General features: G+C 42.5%; 1 protein-coding gene across 3 annotated transcripts in view; it reads left to right on the top strand.

Moving 5' to 3' along the window:
- Positions 1-16,176, top strand: part of PIH1D1 (PIH1 domain containing 1) — a 212,552-nt gene that overhangs the window by 167,401 nt on the left and 28,975 nt on the right. For all 3 annotated transcript variants that reach the window (XM_078655100.1, XM_078655103.1, XM_078655101.1), the window contains exon 10: positions 14,897-15,040. In XM_078655100.1, coding sequence (XP_078511226.1) covers positions 14,897-15,040 — 144 coding nt within the window. The remainder of the gene's footprint in view (positions 1-14,896; positions 15,041-16,176) is intronic.

The following is a 16,176-nucleotide window of genomic DNA, read 5'->3' as shown; positions in this document are numbered from 1 at the left end:
CATAGGTGTAATTCCCAGGGCTAAGTGTGTTATCTCTTCAGGCACCATTTGCGTGGGATTGGGGGCTTTGCCAAGTCAGATTGAGAGTGGAGATTGTGGAGCTTCCTCACGCCGACCAAGGAACAATACATCATCATCTAGAGGGAAGCATTGGGTTTGTGTGGCCGATTGAGTACTTTAACCCCCTTGCATGAAGAACTAAATTCCAAGTGGAAAAAGATTATTAGCCACTTACTCTATTACTGACCAAAGAAGAATTAGCGCAAGCTTCTCCAGTTGCTAGGCTTTCTATGAGATTACATGATGAGAATTTGACCATCTAGTATTTTCCTGGTACAGGCACTGTGATAGTGTATTGTCTTAATAGATGTCCTCTATCCACTAAGGATTATGCAGTTGATGCTTGGTAAGAATATTAGTATGCCCCCGTGGACAGAAGAGATTTAACTACTAATACCAAAACCGAGTGAGGCAGAAAGTATAAAAATGATTATGATTTGCAGAAAGTCAAGACCTTTTTAAGGAATTTTACCCCCAAGAAAAATAGTTAAATTTAAAGGGTTTCTGTGAAGTACGGATTGATTTTTATGGCAAACTGAATTTGTATTGAGAAATGGTCAGGGGAATAGCTTAGTCAATAATGTTAGGGGCGTGTAAGGCTAAAATTTCACAACCAACAAGGAGGTGTACCCAACTAAAAAGGATAAGGTGGGCTGATCCCACAGGAAGATGGTACGTTTTAAGGTTAGGGGTGTTCGTTTACCAGTATTTGGAAAAGTAATGCTATCCAGTGTGGGATCACTGTGGGATAGTCTGGATTATGTTGTCCACTTTTGCCGAATATCGCCTCAGAGCAGGGTAGAGCACGGAGGCCTAGGAAAACGGACTAGCAAAAGCCCATACCTAACATTAGCAGAACAGGCTTAGGATGGGCAGCGAGAGCAGGCCTTTTAGTAGCTCAGATTGCATGAAGTATGAATACCTTTATGATATAGTAATAGGCGCTGCGGGAAATCTACACAGGCTTCAGACTTATCCCCAGAGCTCTCACTCGTGTTCAGTCATGAACACTCACCCACAAATGGAAGCGACTTGGTTCAAATAAAAGAGCTGTATGTTGCATGATGAAACTACAGAAACACAACATATGGAAAAAACAAATACTCTTAGGGAATGAGGGAATGCAAGTTAATGTTAAAATGGAATGTAAACAGGCACTGCATCACTGTTATGGACAACCTCAAGGCTTTCTACAGTCATTGTTGGGAATTTAAGCATTGTTTTTGCTTGTAAAGGACATGAATTTAAGACCTGATAGGGACCCCTTTCAAAATTTCGAATTACTACCTTATTGTTTTACCTGACAGGATCCTTGCTGGTGGTACTGATGTGAATTGAGTGTGGGGCGGGGAAAAGTCAGGTTCACCCTGACTGCGCATCACACACATCTTTTTAGATCACTCTGCAATCCCAGGCCCAGTCTTAGAGGTGGGCAAGCTATTGAAATCTCAAGGCAGGTGCCTGGCTCTGGTTCACTCCAGTTTCCTCATGGACCACTGAGCCCAAAACTAGCTAAGCTTTCATGTGGCGTCTGCCTGCTTTGATGTAAAATGAGTGAAAGAAATAGCGCCCTATCTAGTAACTGAATTGCACAATGTGAAAATATGGGGTAAATTTCGACTTCCCGGCTTGAGCAAATCTTGTTATCCTAGGCAAATATTTGATGTCACTGAACCTCCTTTTTCTTCATTATCACAAATGAGAGTGCCATCAAGTGGATGAGTTCAAGAAGTGTGGTGTACAAAAAAACCTCTTATTTTTAAAATACTGTAATATTTCTCTATCTATGAAGGGAATCTATGCCTCACATGGTGGTACACATGACAACTGACTTGCCTCCCAAATCCGGTAGTTGCAGTGTCATCAGGGAGGGGGACGGCATGAATATTCATTTCGAAGTTTGTGTTATAACTTTCACTTTAAATAAATGCCTCTCGATGCAGTGAAATAATCTGAAGTACTAAGGGGAAACAAATCTGCATGTTATGGAAATAAAAAATGTTTAAAGTGCATTTATCATATTTTGTATTCTGATTGTCACACGACTTACGTGCCAAAATATTTTCATGTCTCGACTCTTGCATGGGTCGTTTAGACCCAATCCAGAACATTGGCTCGTTTCCGGCTCGACTCTTCCTGTTAATATGTTGGCTGGCTCATATCTACCCAGCCTGTATCTACAGTGACTTGATGTCACTGTTGTCGCTGACAGCTGATCTGATTGACAACTCAAGGGCAAAACAAACTGATTAATTATTAGAGGGGGGGGTCCCTCCCGAGGCGCTCCCTTCTCAAACACCTCTACTTTCCTGAAGCAACATCCATGGGCACATATGTGACCATCACTCTGTGCGCTCTTCAGAGAAGCCAAGAATTGGATGTGCTTGTCATCTGAACATCCATATGACCCACTGATGGCACATTGAGAATCTTGCACAACCGTCAGCCTCATCTCCAGATCGCTCAATTGTGCCTGTCATAAACACCCACCCACAACCTGAGTTCATCTAGCTACCTAGAAGTAACTAATTTCACATTACACATTTGTAATGAAGTATGAAGGATGCTGGTTTCAACTCTTTTCACATAAGTTTTATTTATGAGACAAAGAATCACCCAACCGTCCCGGCCAGGCGTGATTACACAATTCTAACTGGCAAAGTATGGAACATTCAACATGTCATATGTAATGCTGTCAATGTTATGGTCAATTTCGAAAGAACAAAGGTCCAGAGCAATTAGGAGGATATACAATAATAATAACAAGACAAACCATGGTAGGCTGCTATATATTTATCCAAGTCCAGCCGGACAGGAATTTTATTTTCAAAACAATAGTTGAATTTGATGTGATCTTATTGCATAGGCAACATTAGACAATTAGAGAGCACAGTCCTGTGCTTCACCTCAGATCAGAGAGAGGAGTGAGGAATAAGGAAACGTTGAGAGAAAAAGGAAATATCGCAGGCAAGAGAGAAATGAGCAAGCTGGACACTTTTAGATCAGTGTTTACAAGTGTTTTGCCAGAGTAGTTCATACAGAATTTAGTACACATTGGTTTCACTGTACAACTACTATACAAGTTTGACGTTTCGATCCCGCGCTCAAGGGTACAATGGGATCATCATCAGGACTTTACAAAGTTACTATGCCTGGTAAAAACAATGGTGCGCCTGTATGAGGATAAAAACAGGAAAAAAGAAAAGATTTTCAGATTTTGGACAGGGATTCTATTCAGTTAGTGAAGGGAGAGAGAGTCAGCAACATACACACAGTGCACACATAGAGAACAGTTCCTCCGAATCGCAGTGAGATTCAAGTGAAAACTAAGTTAGGAGATGTAGCTGGGGGAATCAGGCACCGCTTGAAGGCTAAACATTTCGATTGATGCACATTCGGCTAAATGGTGATTGTCTACCGCGGCGTGCCGAGCAGGGAATTACCACGGAAAAAGTTGTGGATGTGGAGCCAAGGATGCATTAATCAAAGCCAGTGCGTGAAAAAACTGGTGCGGATACTAGTTGCCTTAGAGCGAGGTGAAGTCCGTGACGGGAGTGCGATCGGCGTGTGCACGAGCTTAAGAAATAACACATTTACCTCAATAATATGGGGCAGCGTGTCTATGATCCTCAATGCATCGGGTTCAGATGCGTATGGCCTCTGGGGTGTAAACGGAGTATTCTGTGGGATAGACTGTCAAAGATAAGAGGTCATGGTTGCCAAGTATTGCCAGGCAATAACCGGGGGCAGTGAGGGTTCGAGTAATTACCTTAATGGAGACGGTCTAGTATGGATCGATCTCCGGTGGCTCAAGTTCGTCAGTTTAATGGGCCGGCATCCTGGTGGGCAGTGGACCGAACTGAGGGGAGAGAGGAGACCAGAGGAGTCAGGGTTGTGACAAGAGGGGTGAGCTTGAGAAAAACCGCTGGGTCGTTATGTACATACCAGGGTAGTTTTTAAACTGTTGCATTGGAAGCCAGTGGTCCTCGAATTTGGTGGGATCCGCTGTGGAGAGAATGGAAGCAGGCACTTTAGGAAAGCCTACAGGGGTTAACAATCTGGGCAAGGGGTCAGCAGAGGCGTACGACTTACCGGCGTGAGGAAACGATGTCCACGCGTACACGGCTAGCAGGTAAATGTGTTATTTCTTAAGCTTGTGCTCACGCCGATCGCACTCCCGTCACGGACTTTACCTCGCTCTAAGGCAACTAGTATCCGCACCAGTTTTTTCACGCACTGGCTTTGATTAATGCATCCTTGGCTCCACATCCACAACTTTTTCCGCGGTAATTCCCTGCTCGGCACGCCGCGGTAGACAATCACCATTTAGCCGAATGTGCATCAATCGAAATGTTTAGCCTTCAAGCGGTGCCTGATTCCCCCAGCTACGTCTCCTAACTTAGTTTTCACTTGAATCTCACTGCGATTCCGAGGAACTGTTCTCTATGTGTGCACTGTGTGTATGTTGCTGACTCTCTCTCCCTCCACTAACTGAATAGAATCCCTGTCCAAAATCTGAAAATCTTTTCTTTTTTCCTGTTTTCTTCCTCATACAGGCGCACCCTTGTTTTTACCAGGCATAGTAACTTTGTAAAGTCCTGATGATGATCCCATTGTACCCTTGAGCGCGGGATCGAAACGTCGACCTTGTATAGTAGTTGTACAGTGAAACCAATGTGTACTAAATTCTGTATGAACTACTCTGGCAAAACACTTGTAAACACTGATCTAAAAGTGTCCAGCTTGCTAATTTCTCTCTTGCCTACGATATTTCCCTTTTCTCTCAACTTTTCCTTATTCCTCACTCCTCTCTCTGTTCTGAGGTGAAGCACAGGACTGTGCTCTCTAATTGTCTAATGTTGCCTATGCAATAAGATCACATCAAATTCAACTATTGTTTTGAAAATAAAATCCCTGTCCGGCTGGACTTGGATAAATATGTAGCAGCCTACCACGGTTTGTCTTGTTATTATTATTGTATATCCTCCTAATTGCTCTGGACCTTTGTTCTTTTGAAATTGACTTAAACCCTTGGTCCACGGCTAACTATAGGGTCCCCCTTGTTTTCCCTAGAAAAAAAGAAAGTCAATGTTATGGTAGTCTCAGCCTTGCTGAGGCTGCCAGATAATGTATAACAACATTATTCAAATGTATTTTTTTATTTATTTAGTGTTTTATATGCGCAAACAAGACCCATAAATGGGTATCAGAGCGCTTCACATATATATAGCATTGTAGACTTACACAGTACCAGAGCGTATCATATATATAGGCTTTCCTGTTTTCAGTTTCTATTTTTGGTAAATTCTGGTGGGGGGTTTTCAGTTTTTTTAATACCTTAAAAAACAGTAGTTATCAGTGGTTACACATTTTCGTGCCATTAAATACAACACAATCAGTGTTTTTCCGGTGTTTGTGGAATTTTAATTTTAATTCAATTATTGTTTCCTTTATTCACTGATAGTGCATGTGTATAGATAGTGTGTGCAAAGGGTATATGAGGTCCAAATACATTTTTACTGCACCAGAATGGACTACAAAGTCAATAGCAGTCTTCATTAACTCTGGAGATAGTAAAGATGCTTTCAGCATACCATCTAGCAAGTTACAAGGATCTCTTACAGGGAAGCACTTCAGCTCAGGTATCGATTTTGACAGACCATCATACAACTTTTTCACATACGTAGCTGAATTACTGCAAATACAAACAATATCACTCCAATATTTTGGGGAGTTGTGAGGAACTTTTTTCAGCAGCATTCCAAGTGACACTGTGTTCCATGTTTACCAAACGTCTGGTGTCATGTTTTCACCACTGTCTTAGATGCTTGGTGACAACATTCTTTTCACATATACCTGTCACTACTTCTTGCATTGAATGTTGAAAGCTTGGGGTGTTTGGCAATTCCCTTACAATCAATACTGACTCACTAGGAAAGGGGGTTGATGCATCAAAGGATTTCACCCATTCTCGGTCTGTGGGTAAATGTGATGGTACATATTAAGAAAGATTCTTATGAAACCAGCCATTTTACCTATCAGTCAAATCAAATGTAGCCAAAATATCAAATATGATTTTGATAAATCCCAATTCTCTACGGTTTATAGAATAACTGAATAAGAGCTAAAACATGCTTCTAAACACTGCATCTTTAGACCAAAGACTACAAAACTGAAAAAAGCAGAAGGAAGATTAGACCATGTTTTGGTGACATCCCTAAATAACAAAACTCAGGCAGAATAATGTTAGCCCAGTCTTTCTTCATGCTACCTTTTATAACAAAGTTACATAGTATTGGCCCCTTCAGGAAGAAACAAAAATGTCTCTTTCACTCATCTTTTCCTTTCTTTGAATGGCACTTAGTTTGCAAAGGTGTTTTTTCAGTGTTTATATGTTTAAACTGGTGATTGCTACTTTCCTTTCGGTGGGGTGTTATCATTTATTATAGGTTTAAACCTAAAACCAGATAGCCTACATATATATATATATATATATATATATCTATATAGATAGATAGATTATATATATCTATCTATCTATATAGATATATATAGATAGATATATATATATATATATAGATAGATAGATAGGTAGATAGATAGATTTGCAGTATTAAGCAGTGCAATAGAAAGCTATAAATGGTTGTAGTGGTCTCAATAACAATGTGAGGCGAGGAGAAAAAAAAAAAGAAAAACATTTGTACAATCACTAATACAACTAGACGTAGCCTAGGTTATAGCTTAAATACATTTGGGCTTGTTCTGGGTATTCTCAGTGGTGACAGTAGGGGTAGCAGTCTTCAAGCAGAAGTCTCCATGCGAGTAAGGACAAACGGGATGCGCCTAGTAAAAGTGAATGAGGAGCTCCATCTAGAGTCTGGTAACGGATAAGCTTACAGAGAGAGATACTCCGCAGGCTTGAGTGGGTAGAGTGATTGTCTGAATGGGGCTTCTAGAACATAGAGTGAATGGGCTGCTGCGGATTAAGGGAGGAATTTGCTCATTAGGAAGGACTTAGCTTCTTTTTTGAATGTAGAATTTTCCTAATGCCTGGTGGGAGCGAGTTCCATATTCTTGGTGCAGCTCCAGAGAAGGCTCTGTCATATGTTTTTTTTCTTACGGAAGAGTGGAGGTTTTAGAAGAAGAGTACCAGCGCTGTATGAGAGTCTGCTTCCACCAGAAATCAACACTTTCTGTGCTAGGTACAGTGGGGTTTTGGGATTGATTGCCTTATAAGTTAAGCAGGACATCTTTAGTTGGATTCTTGCTTCATGGGGCAGCCAGTTGAGAGCTTTCAGGTATGGGGTGATGTCAAATTTCTATGATCATGTTAAGAGTCTTGTGGCTGCATTAAGACAGGCTTTAAGCGGGCTGTTGAGACTTTGTGTAGTCATGATAGAGTCGTACATCCATATTCAGGACTCGAGCGGACTAAAGACTGAAGTGCAGTTTTTAGGTCTAGTTGTTCGATGTAAGGTTTTATTTTTCTACGGTAGCTGAGGTGAAAACAGGCATTTTTAGCCATCAAGTTAATGTGTGGTTGCATATTAAGGTTTTTGTCTAGAGTGACTCCTAGCAACTTGGTGGAGTCCACCAGGATCAGTGCAGTGATTAACTTAGTTTTTTTGGAGGGGAGATTAGAAGGAATTCAGTTATTTGAGAGTTTAGCGTAAGGTGATTGTTTGTTTGTCAGGGGACGGTCTTTTTTAATACTTGGTCCATCATTTTAATCTCTTCCAGGGAAGTGATCCTAATATATAGCTGAGTGTCATCCGCATACATGTGGAATGAGATGTTAGCCTGCTGTAGTATTATGGTTAAGGGTTCGATATAGAGATTAAATAGTGATGGGGGATGGTTTTGAGCCTTGTGGTACTCCTAGTTGGTTAGGGGATGGTGTGGATAGATTTTGATTCACCAAGAATCTTTGCGTTCAGTTGTCTAAGAAGGATTTAGACCATTTTGGGACCGTTCCCGACAAACCCATCCTGTTCTCAAGTCTTTCCAGAATTTTGCCATGGTTAACCGTGTCGAAAGCAGATGAGAGGTCAAGTAGCACAAGCAGACATGTTTCATTACGGTCTAATACTATGGTGCATGAAAAAAATCTACTGAAACACATCAGGAAAAAGCAAATACTCCTAGGAAACATAAGATGAAATAAAACGTGCAACACATAAATGGGGACAGCATATCTGACATGGATTACCATAAGGGTTTTTAAAACAGTTTATGTTGCATGTACCATTAAGAACAGGATCAAGGGGCCTGGTAGGAACCTGCTGATACGTCACTTTTTATTTACTGCAACATCTGAAACATGCAGCCACATTTAAAGTCCTGCTTGAAGTCATAGAAAAGATCAAATGATTTGATCTTGTTAAATGTTATGGATGTGTCCAAAACTGATGCAATGGCATGTAGGTGGAAGAAAGTCTACTGTTGTTGGGAACAACGTGAAGAAAAGGACATCGCTGACAGGAAGCAGTGTCTTCAGAATTTTGACCTGAGTGTCTTGTGCGTAGTACTACTGATGTCATCTTGGCAAAGAGCATGTGAATGACAGGCAGGGCCGGTGGTGACAGGGAAATTTCATATCAGTCATACACTCAGCAGTCTTGCCCTAAAAATAAAAATTCGACCTGATTATCACCAGGCCGCCTGGGGCCACAGTTACCCGACTGAGAAAATATTAACCCCTCACCCCCAAAGATGCGTCCCTGGGAATGGTAGGATTGTTCTTACAAGAAATGTGAGATTTAAGATAATTGAGCCAGGTATTGTCAAAAGGAAAATAAATGTTAAGGATCATTTTTGGTGGCCAGGTATGGACAGCGATATTATGTGGGTTGTGCGGAAGGGTTGCAATTTAGATATGTCTCAGTCATTATTTTGGCCTCTATTGTGTCCTGTGTAATGTCCAGGGATGCCTTGGACAACTGTTGGGGTGGCCCTTATCGGTCCCATCCAAGAGGAGAATGATTAAGGGAAATTCCTTGTTTTGGTTGAAATATTTACTAAGTGGGCAGAAATCAAAGTTCTTAAGAGAGCAGTTTCATCCATTTTGAAAGTTTCTAATGAAGAGTTTATCAGGGTGGGGTTAGCTAAGAAGGTTATTTCGGATAAAGATCAAGTTAAATCGACTTGGTGCCACTTTCTTCAAAAGGAATGGTGTTGTTCAAAAACCAACTTTGGCATATCATCCTGCTGAAAACTGTACAGTAGAAAGGTTTAATTGGTTGCTGAAAAGAGTAATTCAACATGCCTAAGCAGACCATAAGGATTGGGTCATAGAGAGGTACGAGGCCAGCAAAACTTGAAAGTAAATTTATAGGACCATTTGATTGTACTCCACCTATCCAAATTGTTGGTGATGATAAAGCTATAATTTCACGTCCGTGGTGATGGAAATGCTGCTACTGCTTCCAGTAGTATCTGCAGTTAAGGAGTGGTGAATGAAGGCAATATCAGTAGCGGCTCGTGGAGAGAGTGGGGCGGGGGAGGGGAGGAGTGGGGGGTAGTAAACTCCGGCTCATGGCCGACCGCAGTAATGTAAATAAATAAATGAATAAACGAATTTCATTGCGCGTGCTGCATCGCCATTTGGGGTTTTAGCTCGCGCAATGAAATTCGTTTTATTTATTTTTTGCATTACTCTGGTCGGCCATGATCCAAAGTTTACTACCCCCACCCTGCCTCTCTCCTCCCCCACCCCGCCCCGCCCTACAGCACTCCCTCCATGGTCTGCTGCTGGACAATGTACTGTAAGGAAGTGCCCAGAGAAGTAGATAGCGTTACAGTTTGAATGGGTTTTGTTATGAAAATCCAACCAGAAGAAATTTGTTCTGATGAAAAGGTTGTTGAGGCAACGTTGACACATTTTTTATATCTAGAATTGATCTCACGAGGTTGGCGAAACCAACCGTAAAGAAAAAAATCCCTTTCTTCACCCTGATTTCTACCCTTGTTTGAGCCCACCAACTTTAACACCCTGTTTTTTTCTTCTTTTTTTATGGGCGCTCCCCTTTTACTACCCCAATCTATTTATCCTTGTCTCCTTGCCTTAGTCTGTTTTCATTGCCAGCAGAATATTTTCTCCACCATTCGCCTACTCTTCATCCGTCGGTCTTTTCTTCGTGCTTCCTCACCACTCTGCAAGTTTTGTTTGTTGAAATAAAGTCATACTGAGGACTTGCAGGAATGTGGTTAACTGCAATTAGCCAGCATTATTTCCCTCCAAAATCGATATTGGCACGTCAACCTCTTTCTTCTTTCTGTTTTTCTTTTTTTAAAAGATGCATTCATCTGTTCCTCAAAAATATTATATTTTCATGGAAATGGTATTTAGTCTTTATGACCTTTCTCTAAAACGTATTTGTTTCGTCATTAAGTACGCCAAGTAGATTTCAGGTTGTTTTTACTGACTTTTTTTCAGACAGACACAAGTTCGTCCCTATGTATAGTAAACTAGGTATACTTACTGTTGGATAGTTTAAAAGATGTTCAATTATTGTTGGGTATATTTCGTTGTTTTATTGTAAGGGGGTACATTGGTTGGAGCCCTACCTTTCTGCGGACAGGAGCGGTATCTAGGTTGCTACTTCTGGAATGTAATGCATTTGTAAATTCAACTACATACTGTTGGAAATGGCCCTTTCTGCAGAGTCTTCCCCAAACGTTTTGCCTTCCTCCTCCCCTTTTTGGTTGTATTAGTTTTTGTTGGCTTTAGGACTGTGCACTTTACCACTGCTAACCAGTGCTAAAGTGCTTGTGCTTGCTACTCTAAACATGGTGGAATTGGCTCACCCACTTGACCTATTTAATTTACTTAGAAGTCCTTAGTAAAGTGCACTACATGTGCCCAGGGTCTGTAACTTAAGTGCTACCATGGGTCTTCAGCACTGATTGTGTCACCCACTTAAGTAGCCCTTTAAACATGTCTCAGGCTTTCCACTGTAGAGCCTATGTGTGCAGTTTAACCTGCTAATTCGATTTGGCAAGATAAATATTTTGCCAGTCCCAAACCTTCCTTTTTAATACATATAAGTTAACCCTAAGGTAGGCACTGGTCAACCCAGAGGGCAGGGTGCAATGTATTTAAAAAGTAGGAAATGTACTTTTAAGGTTTACATGTCCTAGTAGTGATAAACTCCTACATTTGGTTTTAACTGCTGCAAGGCCTATCTCTCCCATATGATAACATTGGAGTTACCTTATTATATTTTTTAATTGTAATATCCAAAGGGGTAGAGATAACCCCCTTCAAGTTTGGTGTCTCTGGAATCACAATTTAAAACCCTAACATGGTGAGGTCGAATTTTAAATTGTAATTCTGAAAATGCCACTTTTAGAAAGCTGGCATTTTATTGCCTTAGCTGCTTTGTGCCTGTAGCCTCTTTCAGGTCGCATGAGTGGGTGCAGTTGGCCTTTATGTATTCCTCCTAGACAGCCACACACATTGGGAGCTTAGGCGTGACTGAGTGGGCCATCACTTGAGAGATGGGAGGGAGGAGCTTGACCCATCCTCAGTTACACATGAATAGGCTGTGTCCTGTCTCCACACAAAGGGCTACATACCCTTTATAGTTAGTCTGGAGCCAGTGCATGGAAGGCAGGGCAGCTGAGCACTTTAAAGGCATGCCTCTAGAAGCATCTTCCCACTTTAAAGGCAACAATGTGTATTAAAGAAGGACCTCAGATACTAAATCTTTAGTACATTTCTGGACCTGTGGATACTGTGCCAGGAAGAGGAACTGCTGCCCGGCTGCCTGCTTCCCTCTTGCCTGGGTGAGAAGGACTAGACCTGCATCTCTTGAACCTAAAAGCCAGAGTGGCTCCAAGGGTTAGTTGGCTGGCCTCCTGATCTGAAGCCTCAGGGACATATCAGGCTTCCAACAACCTTGCACTTGCATCTTGACTCTGCCATCTGTGAATCTACCCTGCCAAGTAGTGCCACCATAGCCCTGGACATTTGGAAGAGCGCCTAAGGGGCTTGCCCGTGGAACCAATGTATCTCCTCTGCTGAGCGGTACATCTCCGAGTAAAACCGACACATTGCCGATGCTGCATGGTTTGGACCCATCTCAAAGACCCGCATCGTCCCCGCAGTCCATGGAACTGACGCCTCGCCTCCCAGGCATGACGCATCCACTGCCCAGTTCCTCACATATGTCATTGACTACAGCCTAGAAGACAGACTCTGCATCACAGCCTCGCATCTCCACAGAACCAACCCACCACCAGCTGCTTGTCACATCCCGACACCGGACTTCGCATCACAAGTCCCATTGTCGTGATCCTCTTCTACGTGGATTCATGCAATGCTCCACAACTAGGATTTTAGGTTCTTTGTTCAGCAGGCCTAACTGAGTCCCTCTAGCCAGCCAACATTCCATCATAGTTGACCTCAACTTGTGACTTTGTCCTCATCTAGTGTAACCAGATATCTGCAGTTGGCGCTTTGTGCTTTTTGGCATGTAATATCTCTGTTTCTACTAAGTTTGCTTGTTCATTACCCTGACTAGGAGTGTGGTTACTGCTTCACCTGGCCTTACACCCCAGGAAACAAGTAACTCAATTTCTAACACCTACCACTTCCTGTTCCTGATTTACTTTGTGGGCTTCCATCACCACAAGAACACTGCACCAATCTCAAAAGCATAGTGTTCAGGAGTGTTTGTTTGTGTCTTAAGGTATTTCAGAACCGATTCCATCACAGATGCCATTGCAATGACGTTCCCAGGACTCTAACCTCTTCTTTCCACCTTTGTATTGGCCATACCGCATGTTAAACAAACCGGTGTTGGACACAAAATCTTTTCATGACTTTTCTGCAAAGATGAGGAATTATGTATCTCTTCTCATTTGTTATTAGTCACTGTTCTGATTTCAAACTCTGTTATATTCTGTGGTTTAGTTGGTAGTACCCAGATTACTTTTCAAATGCCCTGTTGATGCCCCAAGTTGCAAAGAAATACACTTGCCCCACACATGGGCTGCTTCTTATCTCCCACACATGGTAATAATCCAGAATAACATTGGAAACCAACATTACCAGTATACCAGTGATAAGTTTCTTAGCTCGGAAGAGAGTGCATTGCTACCTCTACATGGACCGTCTTGAGTAGTGTCAAAGTAATGTGCAGAGTCCACTTTAGAAGCAAAACCAAAGGGGATGAAGGACGGAGTGTTGAACATTGCAATCACTCACCCCCAGTCAACTGATATGGGTTTACTCCATCATCATTCTTTAGCTCACTCCGCCACCCCAGTTCAGACATGGCCATATGCAAATCAGTCTGACCCTGTGCCTCATGGGAACAATCCAGCCCGAACTGCCAAGCCATGTCTTCCCTGGACCGGAAACAAGCATCCTGTGACCGGTTTCTGGCCAATCAGCTGTCATCAGCCAGGCTAGCTTCAATCCAGTGGCAAGTGTTGAACATTGCAAGCACTCACCCCCAGTTTTGCTTGTGGCCATGATTGAACTGGGGTGGCGGAGTGAGCTAAAGAATGATGATGGATTAAATCCAGATCAGTTGACTGGGGGTGAGTGCTTACAATGTTCAACACTCCGTCTATCAGCCCCTTTGGTTTTGCTTTGTTCGCCCTAAGTTGCCAGGGTATGCCTAGACGTAGGTCCCTTGCTCACTTTGCCACTGGATTCAAGATAGCCTGACTGATGAGGGTTATGAACCCAAAACCGGTCCCAAGATTCTTGTTTATGGTCCAGGGAAGACATGGCTTGGCAGTTCGGGCTGGACTGTTCCCACGAGGCACAATGTCAGTCTGATTTGCATATGGCCATTTCTGAACTGGGGTGGCGGAGTGAGCTAAAGAATGAGGATGGATTAAACCCAGATCAGTTGACTGGGGGTGAGTGCTTGCAATGTTCAACACTCCGTCCATCATCCCCTTTGGTTTTCCACTTTAGAAGCAACATTCCTCGAATCCCTTTGGTTCCTCAGAAAGGACTTATTTCTTAGAGGTGTTTCTTAACTCCAGCCAGACAAAAGCCTTCCTCCTCAAAGGGGTAATGGTCATCAACCACTCAATGGGTAAATTCTTGACCAAAGAGACTATGACAACCAATTTGGTTCTAGAGACCTCTTGGACCTCCAGACATTATGCTTACGATGGTGCTCCACAATCCCTGGAATCAGCTAAAAGAAGACCAGTTGAGCTCAATGTAGTATATCTCTGGTTGATTTCAACCTTGGAACAATGGGTCTGTACTTCCATCCGCATGGTAGGATAACCCTTCCGTCTGGCAAGGCACATTTCTGGGGAACTGTTTGGGGCAAAATAGCTGAAGAACATTTAAATATCTAAACACAATCTTCTTTGTGTTGAAAACCTTCTACCAGTGCTGAGACCTATGGAGGTGATGATTCAAACAGAGTGCGCTACAGGTCTTTTCTACAGTGGAAAACAAGAAAGGCACTGAGAGTGCTATGTATGACGTTCCCTTGTGTATGGGTTACAGCACTCAAAGCTCTGTAGTTAAAACAAATACCAAATTAGTTTCCAGTCCCATCTCTAATTTTAGGGGTACAAACACAAATTGAGAGTCTCCTTAAAGGCAACTATCCTCCTGAGTCTTTATTTGTGGCATTTACATTGGTGTGTGAGGAAAATGAAGACCTGCAGTAGGTTTTGTAACTTCCTCGTAACCACTAAGCTGTCATTTTTAAAGACCGTCATTGTAAATATTGAGTTTGTCCTTCAATAAGAAAACTTGGTCTGCTTTCTGAACTTGTGTCTGAGCTGTATGAGGAATGTCTAATAATGCTAACACCATTCCATTACAGTGCTAAATGTAACTTTATCATTCCAGCCTTCAGCCCGTTCATTGGTATTGGACCTGGGTGAGGACCGGATCGTATTGTGGGGACGCCCTGATCTCTATCACCTTGATGTTTTCATTCCATATAACATTGTCCAGGAGGAGAGTGGAGCCCAATTCAACAAGAGCACCAAGGTAAGCCATAAAACTACTTTTTGCATTTCCATCATAATCCGCGGTGTCTGGCAACTACTGCTGGTGGGGAGGGCAGGGAAACTACATTAAATATACACATATATATATTTACTTATCGTGCAACAGCCATCCCCCTCGCTCCGGTCCTCTTCTTCTCTGTGACATCAGGGCCCCAGCCAACTCCCTTAACCAATCCTGGTGCTTCTCTCACGCTGCTCACCAGCATGAGAGAAACGCCAGGATTGAAAGAAGCGGCATCTGTCTGCGCTCCTCAGGGCACTGGAGGACTGAACTTGCTCGCAGCTGGGTTGAGAGGTTTAAACTACGCACGTCTGGCTGCCCGTTGCAAGACCGCTGGCCTAAGGGACAAGTGCACTTTAACCAGTGCAAAGGCAGCCCTCTGCCTACCACTCCCCTCTGCTGCCGCTCAGCAGTCCTGCCCCGTCCTGACACACTGTTCGGGACGGGTTGACAAAAAATAAAATGGTAATGAATTAACTTAATGTCCATTTTATTTTTGTCTCTGGGGCATTTTAGTGGGGCGACACTCCTCCACTACAATGGAGGAGCTGTCTCTGACCATAATGTAAGTTCTGTTCAATTAAAGCCTTTTCAGTTATACCAGTGGAGACTTATAAGTACATCCTTATATATCCTCATGTTGTCAGCTTCACTTGTAAGAGATTTTTGAGGAATTTCGAAAGTTTGCCGACCAAAACAAAGGCAATTAACTCCGTTTTCTTCCTCTCATCTTCCCGTAGACTTTTTCCCAGGATATGTCCACAATGTTCTAGGTTTTAGAAGATAAAAAAAGGCCTGATTTGAGTGTTTGCACTCAAGCTTCCCACATCTGAGCCAAAGATGCATAAAGGCCCTAAACTGGGTTTAACCTGGAGGATCCTTGGTGTGTGCGTTTATCTTAAATCTTCAGAAAAGTGTTCTTTTTCTGTACAGACATTTTAACTCTGGAACACTCTTCCAGCACAAACCGGGATAATCAATAATCATCCACATTGTGTAAAGCAGTAAAGTCCTGGCTGAACCCTAAAACATGATCATATAGACACAGGCTGCAAAATGCGATGATACACTTACACAACGACCTGCCTATTTCGCTCTTACTTCACATTCACTTT

This window comes from Lissotriton helveticus, chromosome 7 (genome assembly GCF_964261635.1).
Source record: "Lissotriton helveticus chromosome 7, aLisHel1.1, whole genome shotgun sequence".
In the NCBI taxonomy this organism is placed as follows: domain Eukaryota; kingdom Metazoa; phylum Chordata; class Amphibia; order Caudata; family Salamandridae; genus Lissotriton; species Lissotriton helveticus.
The sequence above is the reverse complement of the archived record's forward strand: the minus strand, read 5'-3'. Positions and strand labels throughout refer to the sequence as shown.